We start from the raw sequence: 14093 nt of genomic DNA, 5'->3' as shown, positions 1-14093 counted from the left end.
TACATTATATGCATGTGTAAAAACATGTTGGAATATATATCTGTGTCTATTTAATGCAGTGTATATTGCTGCTTTTATTGATTAGATTCTTGCAATTTTGGTATTTTTAGAGGTGTAACTTAATCAGTGAGTCAGCTTCATCAATTCTATTCATGACCTGAATCAGCAAGGAGGAAACTGGCTTAAACTATCTGCTCTAGCCTTGTTAGAATGTTTTTCTCAAAGGCCAAGTCCTATTGACAACTTATTAAACCTAATGAAAATTCTTGTATTTGCTACATGAAAATAGGACTGTATAGCTTCACATATATTGTAGCAGTTCCTTAGTGTAATGTGTTTTCATACTTAATTTTGTATGGTACAGGAGAGCTCATTTTTTTTCAAACTCCTGTATGGAAACAGTCATTTGGTTCACAGACTGTAGAGTATTTTAGGTTGTCAGGAATTTCAGGAATCATCTAGTACAGCTCTCAACTTGAGGAGAGGCTAGCTCTGGCTTTAGGTCAGGTTGCTCAGGGAGGTGCACAAAAATCTTGCATGTTGAAATTTGATCAATGTTTTTCATTTACAGTTATTTAAAGTTACTACCTCTGGGATAATTAGAACTATTTTTGGTTACTGCAGCTTTAGAGATTTTACATACAGGTCTTAATCTGTGAGTAAAAACTGAGGGTAAAAGGTAAAATGGGGGAGGAGAAGGCTTTTTTACTTTAACTCCTAACTGGCAACTTAACTTCTAAAGAGCTAGTCATTGGAGTGAACTGGTAGAAATTCTGAAGAAAACATACATAATGTGTACTCAAAAGTATCCCATACATTCTAGTTTTGGGTGCCTAACCAGTGATTTTAACAGCTTCAATAATTAATGTCTTTAAAATACAGCCCTTTTTCAGTAAATTATGATTTTGTGTAAATCAGTAGCTGATGGTTACTATTCTGTTCTGTCAGTCCATGATGGAAGGGAAAAATTTATGATTAAGGAAAGCTATGACAAAATTAGTTATGCTTCCTAGAAAGACCTTTGGAAATAGTTTTTCTTACCTAGAAAGACTTAATGAAATAAACCAGTCCTAGAAGAAAATAATACATTCTAGTAAGAGGTAGAGAAATGTCTTGCATATTTTGTCAAATATGAAGTTTGCTAGAGAGCAAGTTCAGGTTCCACATACTGAAAACAGGTAAGAAAATCAGTAGCGTGAATTAATATTTCGTGGTGAACACACCACTTTGATAACTGTGTGCTTATTTATGAAGTTATTGATTTTTAATGTACAAACTTGAGTTGATGTAGGAAATTTTGTGCTTTAATAAGGCATTTTTTTGATGCTGTGTCTTATTATTTTGGTCACCATTTCTTAGGTGAAAGATGAGTGGATAGCCTTACATGAATTGGGAATTGCATTTCTCGGCCACAGACACTTGAAGGGAACTATATAATCTGTCTTCTGATATGAACAGATATTTAATATTTCTGTTGATATCTTGCTTTTTCCTGTTCTAAGTTATTCAGTGATACATATTCCATTTCATATAAGTTTTTTGACAATTTTGTTACAGTGAATACTGTGTCATTTGGAGACAAGGTTTTTAATTTCTTTGAACTGCTGAAATTACAAGGCCTGTTCCCAGGAAAAAGAGTAATGTCAGTTTGTCAAAACAATGTCAGTAATGTCGATTTAAAAAAAAAAAAAAAAGTTTCAGTTTTTAACTACTTGTGTTTTCATTTTCAATGTGAGAGAGGAATGGCATCTGATGAAAGCTTTCCTGTATCTCATCCAGGTTCCTTTTCAAAACTGATAAATTTCATGAAGTTATGGAGAGTGGATTTAAGAATGTACTAATATCTTTTAAAAAATAGAAGAATCATCCTGGCAGTTTTCTGTTTGCTTAGACAACTGGTATCAATGGTGATGGAAGTGTAAGAACATTGCTATGCCTGATACATATTGAGTGCTCAAGAAATCTCATTTACAATGCTTGTAAAAAGGGCAGAATCCATAAAATATCAAATGTACAATGTGTATGTAACTGAAACTGGGAATGGTCAATATTTTCATGTAGATCTAGTTTCTACAGTTGGCATTAAAACCTGAGGAAATCTCACTTATTTTTAATATGTACCTCTAAAATAACTAGCAAGTACAATGCTGTAGTTAGTTGCAATTATATCAAATTTTCTAAAAGCAGATTATTCAGATGAATCAGACCTTTTGAGGTTTGTTGGTATTGAGTTCTAAAGCATCTTATTAGAATCATGCAAAAGAGAAGTCATTAGGAAATTTGTCCTTTTGTGTGAAGAATTGTCCTTTGACAGTACTGTTTGCTTTCCCTTGATCCCATTCTTCTTTCTAGGATTTTCCTAAAGCTTATATTACACTTTATTACACACCCTTTGTCTTTTATGGTTTACTTTTCCCCCTGTAATTGTATATTATCCATTTTTCTTGTTCTCTTCCAGTTTGAGTCCTTTTACCAGACACTGCAACTTCAGAGGTTCTTAACCACCTCCCTACTTATTTCTCTAGTAACAGATTAATCCTCCTCTCTCTAGCTGCTCAATTTTAATTCCCTGTTATGGGTACTAATGGGTGGCTTCAGGAAAAGGGCTGAAGCAGGCTACTACTCAAAAGAAGAATGGGCAATCACATAGTGAGAAAAGAAGCTCTGAGAAGATGATCCAGTTCTCATCCTTATGTTTCACAAAGGGGTTGAGTGTCAAAGAACAGAGCCTTCAGGTAGGCTAGAATATCAGTGAGCTGTGGCTCAGCTGCTTCACTCTTACTGCCTGTTGGTATTCCCTTCTTGGTGGTATTTTAGACAGATGCCATAGAATGGTGGACTTAACTGCAGTAACTTGTTCATACACACATAGTAAAAAGTTGTCTAGGTCATGATTTGTGTGGGATAGAACTGAGTTTTTGTCAACACTGGGCTCCTTCAAATACAAGGTTTTGTAAATGATCTTATCTAAATATGTTTTTATAGTTACTATGTAAAGTGTTTAATTACATTCATGATGTATGCTATCAGTTGACATTGGAAGCTATTTTCTCTGATAGGGGATTTATCTTATATGTGCTAATTCAGTGTTAATTTTATAGATGAAGAATTTCCTCATGCCGAAAATTCAACAGAATGCTACAAATTGTGAAAATACAACAATAGGAAGAGAGGAATAATAGTTTTTGGTAGGCGTGTTGACAGATTAATAGACAGCAGAGATCATAAGGCACTTCAGTGGATCTTGAGTCTAAAGCTGAAATGTTTTTTACATGGTAATAAGTCAACACCAAAGTTAAAGATGCAAAGTGGCAAATACTTATTTGGGCTTATTGTTACAAAGATTAAACTAGCAAAAAAAAAAAAAAAAAACCACAGCCCTCCATTCCTCTTACTCCCCCTTTACCTCACATTTGTTGTACTTATTGTTAATTGAAGACTTGTAGCATTTTTGGCAAGCTGAGAAATTAAGGGTGTATCAAAGCTTACCAATGCTTCTATCCTTCACAAAACTGAGTTCTAGTAATTAGTACACTTCTATAGCTCTATATTTAATATTCTTCTCTACCTGGTTTCGTACTCAGCCCTGCCTTGAATAGCACATTTCACAAAGTACTGTGCAGTGGAATCTGAGATACTTAAATTCTTGTTTTGTGTTGCAAGAATTGGAAGTGTCCCAAATGAGGTTATGGGCAGTAATTCAAAATCTGATACATTCAGTTGTAGCTAAAGAATATCCCTTGTTTCTTTGTGGCTTCTCTGAGGTAATTTGTTTATACACACACAAATGCTTGCATATTTACATGATGGATGTAAATAGGTAGCCATGGTGTCACTCTACCATGCTGGGCTAAGAATTGGCATTAGCGATGAAATACCACATTTTTTCCTTCTATCCCCTAATGTCAGGGCTAAGGTATAATAGTAGACTGATAACAACAAAGTTGTATACTGATTTTTGTGACTGACTAGCTGGTATCAATTTATAGATATGATTGCCCCTTGCAGGGATACTGATACTACTAAATGCTAGTAGACATTGCTCTGAAAGGTTTGACAAAATTGCATGGTTCTGTAGGATATAAAGGTTTAAGGTGAGTTATAGGATTGGAAGAGGAGGTCCTTCTTAAGATGTTCATCAGTTGACTTTCACAGCTGGACCTTAAAACCTGCTTCTGTCTTTTAGTTATGAGCCCTAACTTCATTAAGAGGCATTTCATCCAAAATGGTGTTTAATCATTCTTGTATTAAATACACTTACTAGGCTAATATGATTTACCAGAAACAAAACTATTGACCCGAGAACCTTTTGTCATATACGTTATGACAATTTCCTATACCAGGATATTTTTACAAAACTATTGACTCTCTTCTGTCAAATATTGGTGATTGCTGCTTTAAATGTGTGAAGGTAGAAGACTCTCAGATTTGTCATCCAAAACATGATTGAATGAAAAAGGACCTTTGTGAAACTGTAGAAATACTATGAATGTATTTTGACATGGTTAATATTTCAGTTTAAAAGTTGCTTTTAGCAAGACTGATTCAGTTGCTCAGGATAATGGAATTTGTTTCAAAGGGTGCCTGAATTTATACTCATAAATCGTAAGTGGAATGATTCAGGTAATTTTTTTCTTTTCACATATGCTTATTGTTAAGACGCATGTGTGTTCACTCTGAGGTGGAATATACTTTGGCATTCTTGCGGAAGATTCATAATGAAGAAAAATGTTACTTGTTTTTGGTACAAATTTGATTATTTTTCATTTTGAACTGTGAAATTTGTTCTATTTTATCCTCTCAATGTAAATGGTAATATTAAAATTGTCTAGAATTTTAGTTGTCTGTGATAGGTGTACCTTGTTCTCCCCTAAGTGATTTTTGCCACTCTGGTTCTACTTTTAGTTTTGAGTATTGTTTCATTGCAGGCCATGGTTCATGATCAGTAATGTCAGAAATCTTTTTTCTGGTGGATAATTGAGAATCAGTTGAATCTGCATCAATTTGGCATGTCATTGTATTTGTCTGTTTAGCATAAATGCATGTTACATAGTTTGATACTGCATTTTTATGCTAGCTGCAAAAAGAGGGTCAGTATCTGATCTGGCATAACAATAGCATGACATAAGCGATTTATCGGAAAATGTGCCACCACTGAGTTAACAGTCAAATTTATTTGAACAAAATTGAACTGGAAGATTGACTTTATATGCCATAGTATAACCCATCCAAGCTTGGTTTCAAATCAACAGCAGCATTTTTGAGTCATAAAGCCAGATTGACAGTATTATTGAACCACGGCCATTAGGCAACATGGTAATAAGACATCTTTATTTACACTTTACTACATAAATATACTGCTTTTTATTAAGGAAAATAGTGAAGGTGGATTTATGTGCAGTTGATCACATTACTATTTGGAGACTAGATGGCTGCATCTGATAAATGAAACTTGTGATATTATCCTCCTTTAGCATTGTGCAAAAATGCACAGCATTGTTCTATTGAACTTATTACTGCATTCCATTTTATAAAAGCAAGGGAATATATTTAATTTTATTCCTTGTACACTTTTGTAATCAATGAAAACTTTTAAAACTTGAAAATCTTTATTTTTGTGGAGTAAATGGGAATGTTTAAGTTCTAAGAATGATAGGTTGACCATGAAAACTATGTTTACTTTCAGAGAGAACAGGAAATGAGAATGGGTGATATGGGTCCTCGTGGAGCAATAAACATGGGAGGTAGGGATCTGAAGGAAAAAGGCTTCTGTAATTTAAAATTTCGTTTCTTTGGGACTGTACATGTTACTCATACTAGTCATTTGTGACAAGTACTGGTTAAAAGGAATAAACAATTTCATATTAGGAAATACAAATTCTCACCCATTTTGCTTCCAAACAGTGCTTTTTTTTTTCCAGTGAGTATCTGTTTGTATTTTATTTTGAATACATGTGGGAGAAAAAATGATGCACAAGTTAGGAGAAGTAAAAAGGCAAGAAAAGGGGATATTCTTGAATTCATCTGATAAATCAGATATCAGAGCAGATGAATATCTGCATATCTGATCTGATATCTAAATCTTTTGTTGTTTAAGTGTTTAAAGTTATTTTGGGGGGCTACCTGATCAGAAAAATCGTGACTGTAATTGCATGCAGTGAAGTGATTTAGAACTTAAAATAGGTCAGTTCTTGTTGACATACTCAACAAAAGATTAATGGATAATGAGATTGGTATCTTAATTTATTGCAAGTCTGTACTTGCAAATATTCTCAGTTCATTTTTGTGATTTATAGTATTGTCACTGCTAAACACTGGTACTGTGAAGTCTCAAAAAGTGTGTTCTTAATTAGCACTTGCTCCATATATTCAGACTGAAACAATTAGGAATTTTTTGTTTAACCAGAATATCTGCTTTTAAACAATACTGAACTTGGAATATTTCTTAAAAAACAATCTTATTAAATGATGTTAACTATCAATATATGTTGTTAGGAAGCTTCCTAGCATTTATAAAAACAACTTAAAATTGTAGACTTAAGAAAAGTTAGTATCGTTCTTGTGTATTATAAATTTGAAAGTATATGCAAAGTTTATTAAACGCTGTGCTTAACTTTGCTAATGTGAATTTATGCATTAATGTATTTGTTCAGTCCAGGTTTCAAATACCTTATTCACTTTGTTGCATTCACCAATAGCAACACATTTACAAATGTGCAAAACTGATTTTTCTTTTGGAAAATATTTTTGAAAGCTTTAAAAATAACTTTAAAGGAAGACATTGTAAAGACCAAGTAATCTAGAAATAATATTCTGAAGCATAAGTTTTGACTGGTAATTTTTACTTTATAGTTGTATTTTTGCGTGTTGTTTTCATGTGCTCTACTTGAAAATTTCATTTAATTAGGAAACTTAAAATATTGATATTGTGGAAACTTCTAATGCCAATTTTTCAGATCTGCAACATATGCTTTTTACATATATATTCTAAATCTTTCTAGATGCATGTGTATATATAGCAGTCAGTTCACTGCCCTTCACTTTTCTTACCAGATTTTAATGCTTAATATTTAGGTCCATCATAGTCTTGTTTTATAAGGTTTCAGCTATGACTTGATTTAAACTTATTAAAAATGACTGCTTTTTGAAATAAATGTGTAATTTCAAAAGAGGTTATAGTAACAGCTAAATGCTTTTTTTAAAAGGGGAAAGTATCATAGCAAGTAGGTAAAGATGGTGCTTTTTCCACAGTATATGGATTTTAGGTTAGTTTGTAGAGTTTTTTTAAGCCCAATAAAAAGCACTGATGTTGCAGTAGACTTCTAAACAGTAATCCTTTAATTATTGGTCCTAATGTATCTTTCTCACTATTGCTCTTGGAGCTAACTTTATTTTTAGCTGGCTTTTACTTGTGCTACTTGCAACTTTTATCTGGGACAGTGGGGAACTGGGATGTCTTCAGCAGTTGAAGAATCTGCATGTTAGGGTTATTGGAAAGCAAGGTACCTTTGTGCTGTGTTTAATTAGTGTAGAGCTGACTTGTGCAAGAGCACTCACCTGTACATCGTTGTCTGCAGCAAACAAGTTCTGAGAGAATATATGAGCCACATGATAGCATTTGACTGGATCTGCGGTGCTGGGTCCAGCTAATAAACCTTTCTCTAATATGGAGAAGAATGGCTTTATGGGAATTCTCTCTCCTTTGAGGATTGTTGACTGTGGCTTATTACCAGCTGCATCAGACCTTGCCACCTGCAACTTGGTTATTTAGAGTGCATGTAACTTTGTCACAGTTGAAGGGTAATTTCACATGAATTACATCTGGCCAGCTGGGCTATGCCAAGTTTAATTAGCACCCTGGTAAACATGCTATAGATAATAGAGCGTGGACTGGTTTTAATTAATTGTAGTAACAACACTGAACACTGCCATCGTGATACTCGTACTGGGTATTTTTAGCCTCTGAAAACAAAGGTTTCTCTTTATGTTGGCAGTTCTGTACTCCTCTCCCTTTCCTTCCATATTTAGTCCTTAAATGGGTGGCACTAAAAACCAGTTCTATTGCATACTCAATAGTAGTTTTCTCTTGGATTGCAGAACCTGCTTCTACCTGCACCATGAACTAATCATGCTTATGGGTATCTAAGAAGCACCTGATCTACACATGCCTTGGCTCTGGCTTGGTGTTGTAGGGAGAGGTCTTGGCGAAGCATCTCGTGGCAAAACTCAAGCGAGTTTTGCTTTTTGAAAATCTTAGGACTTCTGTCTTGTCTAATAAAGTTGTGTAGCACTTAATGCATGGCACTTTGCATAAATTAATTTTGCTAGACAACTTGTGGTTGGTGTGAATGTAGATGACCAAGTCTGCAATTTTAGCAGCAATATCTTGGATGTAGTGATTCACCGACTGCTGTGATACTTGTGCTCAGTGCAGGTTATAAAGATGCAGTTTTGCATACATGCAGATGGTCAAAAAACTGTATTTGGGCTAAATGACCTGCTTATGATGATGCTCGTTTTTATATTCATTACTGGAAAAGTTGTAGTTCTGATGAGAGGTTGATTTTTGGAATGGAAATGACAAATAAGTTCTAGTCTGGCAACATGTCTGTTATTTCTTGATTGGGCTCAGGTGTTGCCATGATGTAACATGGGCTAGTTTCTCAAGGCACATTTTCTTGTTATCAAATTTTGGATGCACACTCTCAGTTGAATAGGATGGATTATGAGTGTGGAAAAACGGTGCATCCCCACCAATCTCGTAATAGCAGACATTAATATGATTTAAATAGTTAGACCTTTTCTTTTAACAACATTATAAAATGTTACAAGTGCAGTTTTACTTACCTGTTGAGCATATTAGTGGTACTGGCAGAGTGATGTTTCGTGGCAGATTAAGGTGCCCTACTAAATATTGTAGCTAAATGTTCTCCTCAAAGGATGTTTTTGAGTTTTTCTACCTCTTACTGTGAATCAGAATTTTGGAGGAGGCTATGTTCCTTTTTCAAATGTCACTTTCAGTTGCAACAAAACTTTCCTTAATCTTCTGGTATTTTTACTATAATCAGATTTAAATGCTAGATTTCTTTCTGTCATGTTACAAATCTTGTATTGTAAAGTTGAGTGCCACTTTTGCTATTGCTTTTAGATGCTAGACTAATATCCTGTAACACATTATACACCTAATGTTAATATTGGTAGAACAGTTCTTGCGTACTTAATATGATGTTATAATCATGACAGAGCCAGGTTGTGTTATAGCTATAAATTATTGCAAGTTCAATTGACACTTTTTTCTAATTTGTGATGTGTACTCTCTCTCTGTATATATTATATGGACACTTAAATTCCTGTGCAAAAACCAGTACAGCTATATTTAGCTGCAAAATTCAAGATTCTCAAATAAGGCAAATTATATGATGCAAAATAAAGGGATTAATGAAAATCTGTTTAAAAGCAGATGATTGAGATAAATGTACAGTCTCAAAGAATAAAGTTTTTTATATTTCAAGTATTGGAAGTCTTGTACATTTGGCTTTTTAAATACTGTAAATTGTTTGTTTATTCTTGTAAAATTCAGATAGGACAGCTCTAAGTATAGATTGTTTTGCATAGATGCGTTTAGCCCAGCACCTGCTGGTAACCAAGGCCCTCCTCCAATGATGGGTATGAATATGAACAACAGAGGAACTTTACCTGGCCCTGCAATGGGTCCTGGTCCTTCCATGGGGCCAGAAGGAGCTGCAAATATGGGAACACCAATGATGCCAGATAATGGAGCGGTGGTAATGTATCACAAATTTAATTACTTTGAATAGCTGTCATGTCTCATGGCACACTTTTGTTACCAAAGATATTTTCACACTGAGTAAGAGTGTGCTGTATGTTTTGAGTCTGTTAAAAGTAATTGGTAAGACTTGCTTGTTCATGAAATCATTTGCAACACAGAAGGGAAATCTTTATTTGATATTAGAAGAAAATTGTAAAAATCCTACCTCCTCAGGAATGGGATGAGTTCTTTGGTCAGTAACCAGACTCTTTAAATTGAGAATGGAAGGTACAATGCTTCTGGTAAAATTTTGCATGTATTATCTGTCATGCAAAACTCTTATTGATGCAAGGAAATCACTTCTGTGAACGATATACCAGACTAACATGTAAATTTAGGTATTTGCTATTTTTTTCTTTTGTGAAATTAAATTGTGTACACTAGCCTGTTTTTTTTGTAATCAGGTGATCAATTAGATGTTAGAAGCTATGTGTAGTGTGAAAATATCTTTGTGTAAACTACTAATTTTTTAAAGTGACTTTAGTGTTCATGCATTTCCTTTCTAACAGTGTGTTGAACGCACCAGTAGAGATCATGACAGTAATTACACCCCTAAGAGAATAAGTATGCCAACAACCGTTAGGGATAATTGCTCTATCAACATAAGAAAAAGAATATTGCCTAGTTGCCAAGGGCAAGTAAGAACATGCTGTTGACATTCCGAACTTCAGTATTGAGAGCAGATATGCTTTTGGTCTGCAGTCAAAGCACTAGCTGTTTTCACTCTGTTCTCACAGCCATTCATTTTTCCTAGCTGTCATGTCTTATGTAGAGAAACAACTATGTCATTTTTAATATCTGATTTTTACATATTCTCAGTATTCTTGTGTAAATAGATATCCGGGATATTCTGGTGATAGTGTGATATAAAGGAGTATGTAGAGTAAACAGTGATTGTTAGTTTTACTGGAACACTGTAGCATTTTATAGATTAAATTTCTTTTGTATATCCCACCTCAAAAGAAAAAAAGAACAGAATCAGTCAGTGACTGAGTGGCCTATATTATGAAGTGTTGGTAAAATCCTTTGTTCTTTGGGGGAAACTGAGATTTTGACTGAGTGCCAAATACTTACTGAATCTGGTCTTTATCAGTTAAAAGGGAGGATCTCACTTCACATCATAGGGACGAGCTCATTTTATCAGTTGAATCGTTTCTCACAAAGGGGCCAGGGAGGAAGCGCTGCTGTCAGAGAGGCTTTTTGCTGGAAACTACTATGTTACTGCATTGTGTCACTTCTGAACTTGCTCTCCCCCTCCCCCCCCCCCAAGATATTTCTTGCTAGCTTTTGTTTTTTTCTCATTAGAAAAAGAAATGTAGGGAAAATTGCTGGTGCAGTTTTACAAGACTGAAGGCTGAAGAACTTAATTTTGGTGTTCTCTGGTCACCTCTGGAACATTCTCTTGTGAACTGGTGTGAGGAAAGAACGTAGGATCTTAAATCTCAAACTGTTGTTTTTCTACAAAAGATCATTTCAGATGTGGAAATGTAGGAGATTTACTGACATTTCCGAATGGCTGGATAGAGTGATAAGCATGTCCAAAAAGACCACAAATAATTCGACTTGCATTTTCTTCCTGCATGTCACTGAAGGACAAATTAAATAGATGCTTTTTCATTTTGCACTTTCAAGGTTTTTAATTTGGGGGGCGGGCCTCTACAGAAAGGCATGGCTGCCTTGTATTTTTGCTGTTGTTGGAAAGACACTTTTAAATCCTTTGAGGACTGTCTCCTAAAATGCTGTTATGAAAAATTTTTGTTTTCATTGAGAGAAAATAGACAAGAGGAGTTATAGACAGTGCAGAAATGTAGTTTCCTCTTTTTTAATATCGTATGTTCTCCTGAATTTCTTCTTAGTGTTAGTTTTATTTTTGCTATTAAATTATGGTCATGTCTCATATGAAGAAGTAGTACTCCACAGCCCTCTTCTGGCCTTCAAAAAAATCGAGGCAGTCTTTTTTTTTCTTTTCCCCCCACTGCTATCTTTTGAGAAAGTATTTTTGAATTTAAAATAATGTTTTTCATACTTTATTGTAGATAGTTAATGATTGCAGTTTTCTCTTCAGCTGGAGAGAGAGGTCTGTGGGGAGAATAGTTGTCCTTTGTCCAGAAGTTAAACTGTAAAAAATTATTAGGAGTATGTAGTTAACTATTGAAGTTTGTTCATATCCATTGCTAGCAAGCTGGTATGAGCTAGACAGTTCTTAACTATCTGCAGTGCTGCAGTTCTTAAGGTAGTTTGGGGCGATAGTAGATCTTTATGCTGCTGTTGAACTATTTTAAAACTAAACAATACATTTCCCTAGACAATGTTAACTTTTTAACAGTGTGTATATATATACACACCCATGGGCTAAATTGCATATAATTATTTGATCTATATAGATGTAATAAAATGCTGCTTTAAATTCATATTTATAAAAAAAAATGTATTACAGACTTTAGAACTGTTGAGCTCTACTACTATGACTGGAATTATACTTTCAGAAGAATTCTTCCTTGATTCCAGCTTATAAATAAAGTGGTAATCTTTACTGTTCTGGTTGAACTTTGAATACCTGGGCAGTTAATGTAGGTCCCTGTACAGAAAGAATTTCTTTTGAAAGTATAGCTGTTCTGAACAGCTTAACAATGGATTACTTGATGACCTGTGTACACTGTAATATGTGCCTTTAGCTTATGTTATGTTGAGGTAATGTTTTAGATTTTATCTTGTGGGGTTTTATTTTTAAATATTTGCAAAAGTACTGAACAGTAAGTACTCAAATGTGTGTTTGCTGTTTTGAGTCTTAATTGTTATAGCGAAATCTATGTAAGCACATTTATCTTTAATATTAGGCATAGAAGTAAGGAAAACCAAAAATGTGGAACATTAACCGGATTTTTCTTTTTATATATTTCAGGTTAAGCTTTAGGTATTTATCAAGGTATTTTTTTAAACTAAGCATAGTCCAGTTATTGATCTTATCACTGGTTATATTCATTTGAACTGGATTTTAAAAGTCTAGTTAAATATTTCTAAAATGCTGTATGAAAGGCTGACTACAGATAATATGGACTGAAATGCTTTATCTGCAGAACTTGGGTATTTAAGTTTTCAGGTTGTATTGCTATTAAATAAACCTGCAGTCTCTAGAAATACAAAAGCTACAGATTAATTTTTTCCTAACTTGACAATGTTTCTGTGTCTAATTCAGTAAATGGAGAAACATTGTAGTAGGTATGTAAGGCAGAAGAGGACTCGAGTATAAAGTTGTTCACTGTCTCTTCTGTTACATGCAGAATAAATATTGCTTTGTGTTCAGATATGCTTGAAGGGATGAAGTTACATTCAACATCAGAGTTGGTCTTATTCTTAAGTTTTTAATTTGTTTTACAAAGTTGGAGCATAACATTAGCAATCTTTAATTTTCAGCTCCTTTTTAATAATAACTAATTGAATTGCTCCTTTCTTCCCTTTATGTGTGATCCTGATTCTGCTGGACTATCTGCTGACCTTCATGACAACATCACTTGTGGTTTTTGTTGTAACTTACATTTGGCATGTTCCAAATGGACTTATATTAGCATAATGAGAGATTCCCTCAAGGAGGTCCATCACAGATGGGTTCACCTCTGGTTAGTAGAACGGGCTCTGAAACTCCTCAGCCGCCAATGAGTGGTGTAGGTGCCGTGAGTGGTGGACCTGGTGGCTTTGGTAGAGGAAACCCAGGGGGCAACTTTGAAGGACCTAACAAGCGTCGCAGATATTAAAACTTATTTCATTCCTTACTGTTTAGAAATTCCAGTAAAAATATACGGTGGTATGCCTTTATAATTTTAGCTGTTATCTGGAAACGGTTTTATTGTTATTGTAGTCTTTAAAACAGTTTCTTTTGTAAAACCTTTTTGTATTCAGTCATAGGCTTTGTAGCATAGAGCAGAAATGATGCAGATCATTATGTAAGGCAATGTGTTTGTGACTCTAGCAAAATACAATGTGTGACTATGCTGTAAAACATGCAGTTATCTGATTACAATAAAATATAAAAATCACTTGAAAGGATTTTGGAAATGTTATTACTAATACTGGGCTTAGAATAATTTTATGCAGAATTGTAAATGGTGTCATTTTCATTCTTAGTACTTAGTTTCTACTATGTGTCAAGAAAATTCCGTTCTTAACAGTGAATCTGTTCAGCTAGACCTGCATGTTGCAGTACATATTATGAACAGTTTACATTGCAGCTTCTTACATTTGCTTTGACTTTTGAAGAGCATCAGAT

At 34.3% G+C, this 14093-nt stretch overlaps 1 protein-coding gene across 1 annotated transcript in view; it reads left to right on the top strand.

Moving 5' to 3' along the window:
- The window catches only part of PSPC1 (paraspeckle component 1), a 39876-nt gene extending 26006 nt beyond the window's left edge, over window positions 1-13870 (top strand). Inside the window, exons 7-9 of the mRNA XM_013962200.2 lie at window positions 5687-5744; window positions 9616-9785; window positions 13396-13870. Of these exons, the coding sequence (XP_013817654.1) occupies window positions 5687-5744; window positions 9616-9785; window positions 13396-13581 (414 nt within the window). The 3' untranslated portion in view covers window positions 13582-13870. The remainder of the gene's footprint in view (window positions 1-5686; window positions 5745-9615; window positions 9786-13395) is intronic.
- The last annotated feature ends 223 nt before the right edge of the window (window positions 13871-14093 follow it).

The sequence above is a fragment of the Apteryx mantelli genome, chromosome 1 (assembly GCF_036417845.1).
Source record: "Apteryx mantelli isolate bAptMan1 chromosome 1, bAptMan1.hap1, whole genome shotgun sequence".
Classification (NCBI taxonomy): Eukaryota; Metazoa; Chordata; class Aves; order Apterygiformes; family Apterygidae; genus Apteryx; species Apteryx mantelli.
This window is presented reverse-complemented; position numbering and strand designations above follow the sequence as displayed.